The following is a 12,208-nucleotide window of genomic DNA, read 5'->3' on the forward strand; positions in this document are numbered from 1 at the left end:
GAGTCAAAGTCCAAAGGTTTCTCCATTATCGTGTGTAATGTTATCAGTGTGGGTTTAACGATTGACACCAACCCATTGTGGTGAATGTAGTGGCCTCTAGTGGATGCAGCTTAAGCTCAATATAATTTGATACATGTTTTACACCCACTCATCAGGGTTAGGTTAGGATCAATTCCAATATGGCAACAATATAAACCACGTGGTACATTACAATGCGGGAAGTGGTGGTACAGTGTTTAGTTCAATTCTAGCCCACCACTAACATCACTGGCGAGTGAATTGTGAATAAGTCTTGCTCTATCAACACGTGCTTAAAGTGTCATGTAGTATGGTTAAATAACCCCAGGACCAACATGGGGGAGGCCTTAATGGAACAGTGGATTGACAATTATGTACTGTATACATTTAAATAAAGCAGAGTGAAGGGAAGCAGAAAAGACAGAAAAATTCAAGTGCCAGCGAAGGGAAATAAATTCTTGACTGGGAGCAGCAGAATATAAAAAAAACTTACTTTTTGCAGGGATTGAGGAGGTTGTGGAGAGGAGCAAACTATATCTACTGCAGTTACAATACATTACTTATGAATTTTCTTGCTAGTACTTGTATCATTTAACCATTTAAATGTGTTGTAAAACAGTTTACTCAAACATATAAATGTAAATTAGCTGTACAGTTTTAGTTTGGTACTTTGCCAAGGAATTTGAGTTCAGTATGATAATATATAAATGAGCATGAAGCAATGCCGTAGTTTATAATCTCACAGATGGATTATGAGAAGGTAACCTTTCACTTTACTAAGCCTCACATGAGATTTACCAATAAATACACTTCAAGTTATCTTTTCACATACGTTGTTCCACGACTGGACGAGAAGGCCTTCCACATGTTGACCTTGGTGGTTGTTTGACCATGCTTCACCTACACTGGTCAATGCGGGTTGGTGAAGGTACAGCCCAGAACTGGTTCAGATATTCACCACTGATGGTAGCCACGGTCAAAAATGCAACTGAGGTTGCTGGGTTCATCTCGAAGCATGCTACTCACAGTGCCATTGTTCTGCACGTTTCATAATGCGCCGTTTTAGAGGCAACGGTCGATGGCTCATGCAGGGACGTTTCTGAAACTCACAAACCAACTTTGGCTTCAAGGTGGCCAGGAATGGCATACAGCCAAGCTTGGCTGTATTTCAAACATTTTTGTGATATTCCCTCTTTTTTTCTACCTACGTGATTTTATCGAAAGAACCAAAGAGTATGGTTCCCTCTTTATGTTGGGTTTTTTCTGGGCACTTCAGTTTCACGCTTTACGAAAGACATAAAACAAAATAACTGGCCAAACGCCACAAGACAGGACCCTCTTGAGACTCAATACAGCTTTCCTGGGTAAAATTATATCCGAATAACAATACAACCTCTGCAGCAGGTCACTGCATAGTGTTGATATACTAATACTGTATTCAAGAGCCGAATGGCTCACAGGGCTATACCTAATAAATGAACTTGAACTGAAACTAGCGTTTCTTCCTCTTTTTAAGTAACACTGCAGTAAATCCGTTTAACATCTAGGCTTTCACGATCAATTTTATCCATGACGCAGGTTTTTTGGGTTATATCGCATACATAGTAACGAATTTGCATGTTCTGTTTACGTGGCAAACCTTACTAAATGGCCCTGTCGGGTGGTAGCGGGTTTAATTACACATTTATATATTTACGTGATCTAACCCAAAAAAAACTGTATTATGGACTGTAGAAAGTACTGCATCTTAAAGTTCCAGCTCATCACTTGGACATCTGAGCCATCCAGCCAGCTGTATTTTATATGGCTCAATTGTTACATGCACAACAAAAACATTACAAGCAAGTCAAAAGTACAGAACAATATTGCAGGCATTGTCAGTCAATCAGAAGTTTGCTGCTTCCAAAAAGGCATTGTGCTTAGTTGTGAAGTCCCTTGAATGAAAATGGTATGATTGTTCATAGCGGTTGATCCACATCATGTTCATGTAGTACCTATCATAGCAGGCATTCGTAACTATGCAAATACACTGCTGTTGAAACATTACTTTGAGTGTGCTATAGTTAGAATACAGTAGAGTCCGGCATTATGGCTGATATGCAAGCTTGGGATACAATCTTCCTAAAGTAGAACAGAGTGGCATTTACTTTGCACACAGGTTAGTGGCAGGCTTAATGTGATTGTATTGTAACTTCAGTAGTTTTTATTTATTTATGAGAATTGTATTTAACTTACAGCTTTAAGGGAATGCAATGCAAAAAACGAAGATATTTTAGAGGTGTATCTAAGGTGTGCCCTTGGCTGTCCAGGCATCTCTCCCACTTCAGTAAAAAAAAATTCTTGCTGTGGTTGTCACACATGATGATTGCTTGTGTTGCAATCGAAACGTCGTGATTTATTTATTTCTATTTTATTTTTTCACCTACGTGACTTTACCGAAAGAACCAAAGAATATGAGTTTGAAGTTTTGTGAACGATAATATTAAACTAAAGTTAGCGCTTTAGTGATGCCACCACGTTGACGAATTGAAACATGGGAGCGGCTTCACTGGAATGTTATCATGGTCTACCCTCACAGTAACTTGTAACTTTTTGTTTTAATCAAAATTAAAGCTTTAGACTTGTGTTAGCTGAGGCAGGTATGCCCAAAATAATCGTTTTGCACTTTTGTGTTTCGTATTCCAAATAAACAAAAGCCACATTTTATTTTGTAATAACTAACTCTTTAATTCAATTCCATCTAGACTATCACAGTGCCATTCATGGTGGTGTCTGCATTGCAGCAAGTTCAAAATGCTACTCGATAAATCTGCAGTCAGGAAATATGACCATGTCACACTTGCAGTGGAACAAAAACTGGACTGGCTTCCTGCAGAGGAACTCCTTACATTGTAACACAATTTGTTTTTATACATATCTTGAATACGACCACACCTCAATGCAATATACAATAAGATGTATTTATTTTGCAACCTGTGAATTTATAATGATGTGATTGTGGATTTGCACCTAATAATCTTAATTTCCAGGGAACTTGCTAACCTGTCTGGCTGGCGACATCAAATCATATACATTTATCCTCTTCAAATTGTGTCTGTCTTGTCTTGAGTGAGCCATCAAAACATGGCTCTTTTAGAAGGATGTTTTCAATATTAAGCATGACATATGATAAGAAGATGGTGATTCTGCGTTGGCAGTTGTATACAAATACAAATATCAAAACACTGAACATATGCGTCAATAACACTGCCTTAAAATAAAAATCTAATAAGTGACTTTTTAACCAATTACCTTTCTTCAGAGCACATAAAGACCAGATAACAATTTAATAAAAAAACATTCCAGATGAATAATGTTTTTAATTGGTCTCTTGAGTAATAGACAAATCCTTAAATAATCAAAATGTATCACTAAATAAACTAATTTGTATTGAACGTTATGCTATTAAATGGCACGTTGCATTGTAGGTTTCCCCATTACAGTAATGTAGACAACCATAATTAGCATAATCCACCTATCCTTTTCTCATAAGTATTACAATACTTCAACAAAAACCCAACGTGAGCATGATTTGTGACCGTCGCTCTATTTTGTGCCGTTCTTTTCGCAGAGTTTTACACCATGGCCGAATTGGTGCAGACACCTCCTGTGGGCGACGGAAATCTCGAGCCGTACAGCTTCTCACACGTCATTTTCCACAACGTGGCCCAGGCATACCCACCCGACACACACCTTGAGTGTCGCTACACACTCACGCAGCACATTCAGCCACACTCCAAGGACTGGGTTGGCATCTTCAAGGTGAGGGGGTTGTGTGAGTTTTTCCCGCACTAGATGTTTTTTTAAGAAATAGGAGGAATTACTCTAATTATTTCAATTAAAGTATGTTGAATACCTTACTGTTTTCCAAAAATTTACTTTTGTTTTAATCATCGCTTTTACTGATGTTGTGCCTTGTGATAATTGCATTGTTTTTACAGTAGGCTTCCGATTATGACTGCCAGCAAATTGGATGGCATTTGTCATGTGCAGCTTGTTTTGACTGAAAACACATTCACTGCATTCTACTGCATCAAATATAAAGAAAGTCAATTGTTTTTTATTTACCCTGTTGATTTTTCACCCTTTTGCTTATGACACTTAAACTTTAAACAAAATAGATTATTTAAACATGACTCACTGAAGCAAAAGTAATGCAGCTTCCAAACTGTTATATTGTCATTACCCACATGTGAGATGTTTCGGTATGTAGTGACATAGAATCGGTCACGTAGCAGCATAGTGCTGGCTGCTGGCAGGGAAGGGGAACTGCAGCTTGCAGCAGCCCCGACTGACAGAAGGTCACGTGATAGACCAGAGAGGGATGTAGGGGAAAGATTACGGAAGGGGCACATTGAGAACCCGCTAGTAGGTTCCAGAAGGGGGCGTTGCCGGGGGCGGAGCCAGGCCACGACAGTATAAGAGGGGCCCCGGGAGGGGAGCTCGGGGCTGTCGTTTGGAGTGGGGGGATCCCCGTCGTGCTGCTGGAGTCTTCACCGTCATCTCCGTCTTCATCCTCTCGGCGTGGCCAGTCAGGCAGTCTACCAGCTGCCCTGACTGGGGACCCTAGTTACCAAGCGTTAACTGTTAAGGCCGTTTAATAAACAGAGTGCCTCCTACTCTTAGTGTCTTTGAGTCAGGTACATACAATATTATGGATTTTCCATTTATGTTATTTGTCTATATTTTACCAGTCCAATGTTTTGTAAAGCATCTAATATTACTTTAATTTCACACAGTTGAAAGTGTTTCTTTGTGCAATCTCCATGTAGGTTTATATTATTGTTTTTTTTTGTCATTCCTCAATAGTTTTATTTAGACTTTGGTTCGTAAAATCTTTCATAAATGTCAACTGATTCACTGATGGCAGTCGTAACAAGCAATGGACATGGATTACATTCAATAAAAAAGTTAATAATTGGGAAAACTTACGCTCAAGATAAATACAAGCTAAATAATGGTCACTTACACGTTGGAATGGTTGCTAGTGTGGAACATGCCTGAGAGTATGACTACCGCAAGATGGAGGGATGAGGTCAGCTGGTGTGCATTGGCTAGACACATTGTTGCAACATGGGACCGTGGGAGATTGCTGATATTCCATTTATGAATGTTTGGCATGTGGGAGGAAACCTGAGTATGTGGAGAAAACCCACGTGTAAGAGAAGTTAACAGTGCCTCACTGATGCATTCAACAATCCGTTGCTGTACTACCATGTTCAGACTTAGTTGCTTTGATCTAGTATGCAGTATTATAATAATATGTTACGTGGATGCAGTCTTGGAAATGCATTTGAGTCTTGAAAAATATCTTATAATGCTTTTAAATGTGTCATTCTCATTCATGTGAGTCAGCATCTACACAGATTGCCTTGGAAAGGGAACTGAATGTTCCGTCATTTACGAATAGTTAGGAAAGAGCCAAGGGTTGAACTTTGCTCCATTTTATTGTGTTTTTCAAAAGCCCTGTATATGTCGGTTAACGTTCTCAGTGTATTTTGGTGCTCTCTCTTTAAAACACTCGTGACTTTTATCCGTAAAGAAATCATGGTCAATAAATTGCAATATGTCTACATGTATAGCCCGTTTGCCAATTCACTGCTGGAAGAAGGCTTCATGATTCGTGGGTCATGGGGGTTATTTAACCACACACACACTTCACTACGATGGTCAGTGCGGGCTTGGTCAAGGTGGGAAGCATAGACGTTGGAGGATAGAAGGAGAGCACAACGTTGAACTTTGTGGCACTGCCCTCTGCTGCCCACCACGTAGCCTTGCAGGAGCCTATAACAACTAGTTTTGTGTGTGGTTTTGTTGCCCATCCAAGCACTATCCAGGCTAAACTTTGCTTAGCTGCCGAGAGTTTACAAGATAGTGCACACTTGAGGGTGATTTGGTCATAGGCCCACACTTTTTACACAATAAAATATATATCTTAGTCCACAACTCTGAGAATGTTACACATTGTATACTTTCTGGTCAAGGTACATTGCTGTGTGCATTTGCAGGCACACGACAATGTCAAATATGCACTGCTGTGAACTTTGCATCAAACAGGTTTTGAAAGCAAACTGCTTACAACAGCATTATGTTGGCAAACCTTGCTAAGCTATAATGGACTCAACACCACATTCTTCAAATTCGAGATTTCTTGCTTGCCTCATCAACAGACAATGCAAGGTTATGACCTCCCAACCTGTAATCAGCATTATATTATTAGTTCGGTGTAAAAAAAATCAATAGGTTTCTTTAAATCTTGACTTAAAGCTTTCGTGGCTGCAGGAATTCATATTCTTTGGGTCTTTCGGTAAAGTGACATAGATAGGTTCAACCGAAAGACCCAAAGAATAATAGGTTTCTTTGTTAGTGTTCTCGCAACCATCAGCTTAATTGCTGAAACTAGTCATCTTCATCACTGGATATGCAACGATGTATGTATTCCAGTCCCTCCAGAAAAACGCGATTATGCGATCGCAAGATTTCACGCAAAATCAGCCAAAGTCTGCATATTTATGCGGGGGGCGCGTTTTTTCAAATACGCCGCACTTTCGCGCATAAATTGCAGATTTCCGCGCGCAAAATATGCGGGCTTGCATGATTTCATAATCCCCGCATTTTCGTTGCAAAAAGTCACATATATCTTAGCAGAAAGTTGAAAAATGTTCCGTTTACTTCACACAAGCGCAGCCATTTCCCCTGTTGCCATGGGAACGTTATGAAGTGACGTCACTCATTACGCGACATCATTGAAAAGCTGCAAACCCCGCGATGCCAATGAAACCATGATGAATCCCGCAAATCTTTCTCATTTGCCAACAAACATAAGCGCAAAAGACCGCGCAAAGCAGTTCCCCAGTGTGTTACATGACAGTGGGGGCAAATTATTTTGCATAGCTACCTCTGTAAAACAGGAAGCACACATTTTATTTTTTAATATTTTATTTATTCATTTTTACAGAAGTTGTAGCATATTCATTTTGTAAAGCTACAGAACTTGTTCGACTCAATGTTTTGTAAGTTTGAGCCATCTGTTTGTTAAGGTCTGAAATAAAACAAGATGAGAACTTAAATATTCCCAGCACTTTCTGTGATGTAGTATGCTTGCTTATCATAGGAAGTAATAAGAAATGACTCTTTACATTAAAGTAGTAGCCTAGTGAATAGGGTGTTGGGGGAATAACTTTTTTTTCTCTTTTTCATCAAACCGCAGTTTTTGCAAGTTCCCGCAATTTTTGCAAGTTCCCGCAATTTTTGCAAGTTCCCGCAATTTAATCGCATAAAATTGCATAAATATCCCGCATATTCCATCGCATTTTTTAAGAAAACGTGCCGCATAATCAACGATTTTTGCCCGCAACAATCACCAAAAAACTCCGCGTTTTTCTGGAGGGACTGGTATTCACTAATTTATAAATCGATTGTAATGCTTACAATACATGCATCAAATCATGCACATGAGAATTGGTTATGTACAATTTATGACAACTAATGCTCATGTTACATTTAGGTCAATAGAGCAAACAAACTTTACATTAGAGACAGAACAAAGGATAAACAATGAGGTGTAACAAACGGGACAGAATTTTCTCTTCATTCTAATCGCGACCCCGGGTCGAGCTGGTTAGTGTAAAGTTAAATTACTAATCTCATGAGCCAAGAATCTGTGTCCTGCACGTGACGTCACTCAACATGAGGCCCACCCCCCCCCCTCATTAATATTCATGAGTGGGATTTTTGCACTCACGCAGAGGAAGGTCGAGCTGAATTTAATAATTTATTCCGCAAAACCGCTTCAAATATGACGTTTCTTTACAGAAAGAGACGGTAAAACATTTATCTACGCAGCACAGTGCTACATCGTGTGTGACGTCACTGCAAAAGATTCCCCCCGATCCATTAATATTCATGCCCGCGTGGAAATTTACACCAACGCACAAGAAGGTCGCGCACTCCACATGCTGCACCCCTCCCCTCATTAATAATCATGAGCGGGTGACGTCACTCCACATGCCGCACCCCTCCCCTCATTAATAATCATGAGCGGGTGACGTCACTCCACATGCCACACCCCTCCCCTCATTAATAATCATGAGCGGGTGACGTCACTCCACATGCCGCACCCCTCCACAATAACCATTGGCGGGTGACGTCCCTCCACATGGGGCAACCCACCCCCCTCATTAATAATCATGAGCTGAACAATTTTTCTATTGAATATTTCACATTTACTGCAATATGCACCTGTCCTTGGACGGGAAAACAAGCTAGTATGAATGAATAATTAATCAATTAAAAAAGAGCATTACTCTCATGGTACATGCATTGAATTATCTTTGTAAGGATTTGTTTTGTCCAGTGTATTTTTGGGGATTTCTATCACTAAGAATCCAGCAGGTAAAGGTTTGGCCCTGTAATTGCTTGATCACGCCACTGGGCTGAAGGGTAATCTGCTAGATCGAGCTCCAGAGATTCATACCAACAATAATAATAAGTTACAGCCACACCTTCAATTAGCACCATTGGCTGTGTACGTTGCGAAAGAAGTTCTACATGCATACAGCTCTTTGTCAATGCAATGCTGGATGTCTGTCATGGGCTGCACATGCGATTGTTCAAGAATTATTCCATAGATTTTTATAACAGGTCCTATGCAGTCGCACCACTATATATTCTGTACATTATCATTTGCGTTAAATTCTGCAGTTTCTCCCTGCATTCACCATGTGATCGTTACATCAAATTGTCACAAGATCATAGAATCGCGGTAGGGGTGACTCATTACATGTTTACGGTAGAGTATTTCCCCACTGTAAACATGTGTTGTGCACCGAATGCTTCAGTTTATAGGTTATCGAGCCCTCCAGTTCTGGTTCTGACTGGTAGAGTTCCTTCTGTTCGGTGTTGCTTGTGTATTTGCCGTTAATATATAGGTATTTGCTGCCACCTGAAGACAGCGGAATAGTATTACACTGCTGAGGTTTGCTTTGTATATACGGAATTTAAGTGCAGCAAAAACCCATCCTTCTTAACCTGTTACGGTCAGTATCCTTTCAGTGGATTAAGGCCCGCGATGCCTCGTACATAAAACGCAAAAGTAATGACGGACTGAAAGAAAGCGCCTCTGTGCAATTCACGTTCATTGCCAAAGCTGGTCATTCCCAGAACTGTAACAAACCGGGCACACACGGCCATCACATGAGCTCCCTCCTGCTCACGGTGTCTCAATCTGCTTAACAAGTTATTCTGTGCTATTTATAGATGACACTTCCCTTAGTGCTTATAAAGAGAGTGCTGTCCTTATAGTTTTAAGGATCGGTTGTTCCACTTGGGGAATTTGTTTATCACCACAAACCCTGTGAGCATGTATATTATTAGTATTAGTGCTGCATGTACAATGACTATTGGGCTGCCTTTTGTTCAGTGTCAGATGACTAAATTTCCTAATAGCTGCACAAACTGATGATTATTTTCCTGCCCTGATTATTTTTTTTTACATTCAAATGAGCACACGTGTTACACTAGTTGCATGTGCGGGATGCTGAGAATTTATGAAAATTCTAAATAATAAAGCAACTTGTAAGTTCAGAATAGAATGTGTAAAGAAAGTTATTGATTTTATTAATCATGAACAGTTGGTTGAAATGGTTAGGGGCACATGTCCACATGTCTGTAGTATAGCCTCCTGTGATTCATCTGGGTTCTCAATTGCAGTGACTTAATAGACTCAGACCAAGTCACCAATGATGGTGCAAAAATCTATTGAATTGAATCTGGTTTTCATAATGTGGCAAACAAATCCAGCTCTTAGAATTTAAATTCTGCTTTTGGTTTTAACGCAATGCAACGAACATCTCGAGCAGGACGGGCGATACAGTGGTACCGCCAAATGTGGATGAGAGGTCACTTGAATGGATCTCAGAAGTAGTTCTGCGATGTCACTTTCCACAAGTCATTTTTCAACACTGAATAATGCAATGCTCTGGCAAGAGTTCTGAGCAGTCACTTCATCTCATGACTTGATAACGACCGATAGTACACTTCAAATAACAATTGAACTAAAATTAAACAATTGGAAAAAAAATATACATATGGAAATTTAGCTTGTTGATCATACTATCATGCAGACCAGAGGGCATCATCTCTCGTCTGTCATCCTCATTGCGCAGTTCCCATTTTGGGCGATTTAGCCCAGCAGGGTGGACTGAGTGACACTCCCAGCCTTGCGTGTGTGTGTGTAGGTCGGCTGGCGTACTCCACGTGACTACTTCACCTTTCTGTGGGCCCCAGTGCCGAGCTCTACTCAGACCAGCCTCGGCTCGGAGCAGCATCTCATTTTCCAAGGTGAGCATTAACGCCTTCCGTGCTGGCATCAACGAACATTGCTCCCTCCGGTGTTACGTCTTTTTCCACTGCGCTTGATCCATGATGTTTACTGATTTGCATTAAATATAGCAACCAATCATTTTAATCCTTTATTTAAAGCCAATTTGGGCAATTATCAGGTTAAAACGAATTACAGCATTTCACATTTGTATGCTAATGTGTTCATTTCTAATCAATCAGGATAATAATATTGCACCGAAAAGCAACGGCGACTATTAAATCAATAAGCAATTGTAATTTGCAGTTGGTCTTTTAAAATGTGTTATTAATCTCCGCCTTGTCCACCCGCACGGCATGGGGGGAAGCCTTCATCCAGCAAGCATTTGACACAAGGTGCTGCACGCACGCACACCTCTACATTACGTTTATCGCCACTTGCGACCTTGTGACCTTTCGACCCCCCTGCCAGCGTATTACTTGCCGAAAGACGACGGCGAGTTCTACCAGCTGTGCTATGTCACGAGCAATGGCGAGATCCGCGGAGCCAGCACGCCGTTTCAGTTCCGCAACTCCTCCGAGTCCGATGAGCTCTTCACCCTGGAGACTGAGGGTGAATCCGACATCCTTGTTGTCACCTCCAAGGCCGCTCAGCTGAAGGTAACGAACCCTTCGTCGTCATCATCATCATCACCTCGATGGGACAACACAGTCTTTTCGTGCAGCTGGCAAGGCTACAAGGAGGGGCAATGTTGTTAGCAAAATGTTGTTTACACACTCCTCGACATGTGTTTTTATTATGATTCTTGCGAATAGAGAAGCCGTTGCTCTACAACAGAAAATAGGAGACAGCTGTAGTTTTAATACTCGGAGCACTGAAAGTAATAAAAACATATTACGTACTAAAATGATAAGATAATATGTATTGTTTTTTTATATATTTTCTGGAATTTAAAGTATATTTTGGCAACATAATTACATTAATAGCACAAGTTGAAAAGTTAGAGTAATTTTAAATGAATCGTGTCCATCTTCTGTATTTGTTACTTCCACCTGGTGTCACTGTAATGTCTTCCGAACTTCTTCCATCGTTTCAACTCGGTGTTTGTTTCGCGGAAAATTCCTGTTTAGCCAGCCTTCTAACAACAGAGTCATTGTTAATGGAGAGGAGTCCAGCAAGCAACCAGCGAGGAAACTCGAAGTATAGATTATTTTAAATAATAGTATCTTACCTATAAAAGTAATTTTATGTCTGTCTGTTGTGACGCATTTAACTCTCAAACTGCTGGCTTTACATTTCAACAAACTACACGTACGACGCAATAAGCCCCCCGACCAATAAATCGCAATTTCTTTTTCCCATCCGTCAAATGTAAAGGAGTTAAATTAACAATTTATCACTTATTATTTGTGTATGTATATGTTATGTTTTTGAGAGAATGTTTTTAAATATATTTTTCCCCCGGGCAACGCCAGGTACTTCCCGCTAGTGATGTATAGTTTGCCTTTTAAACTTTTCAACTAAAAACATGAAACAGCCCTAGAAGATGCCACGTGACTACTTCCCTAGTCACTTGAATAAACCTAAATTAGCCACACTGAAGAGCACACTTTTTCATCCTCTCGAAATATTCTTCATTACATGTCAGTAATACCTACATTTTAAATCTAGAAGTAGGATTAAGCATAACAAACTGAAAAACCAAATGTAATATGTGCTATCATTAGGTAACCATCTACTCGCTGCACTCGAGAAGCCAGTTTTATCACAGGTGGCTGAAACCCAAATTCAAACCCAAGTTTCTAAGTGTTGCCAGCTTCATGTTATGAC

General features: G+C 40.2%; 1 protein-coding gene across 1 annotated transcript in view; it reads left to right on the plus strand.

Moving 5' to 3' along the window:
* TAX1BP1 (Tax1 binding protein 1) overlaps positions 1 to 12,208 on the plus strand; it is a 38,672-nt gene that overhangs the window by 2,317 nt on the left and 24,147 nt on the right. The window contains exons 2-4 of the mRNA XM_078860427.1: positions 3,629 to 3,819; positions 10,296 to 10,398; positions 10,850 to 11,037. Coding sequence (XP_078716553.1) covers positions 3,640 to 3,819; positions 10,296 to 10,398; positions 10,850 to 11,037 — 471 coding nt within the window. The 5' untranslated portion in view covers positions 3,629 to 3,639. The remainder of the gene's footprint in view (positions 1 to 3,628; positions 3,820 to 10,295; positions 10,399 to 10,849; positions 11,038 to 12,208) is intronic.

The sequence above is a fragment of the Lampetra fluviatilis genome, chromosome 10 (genome assembly GCF_964198595.1).
Source record: "Lampetra fluviatilis chromosome 10, kcLamFluv1.1, whole genome shotgun sequence".
NCBI lineage: Eukaryota > Metazoa > Chordata > Hyperoartia > Petromyzontiformes > Petromyzontidae > Lampetra > Lampetra fluviatilis.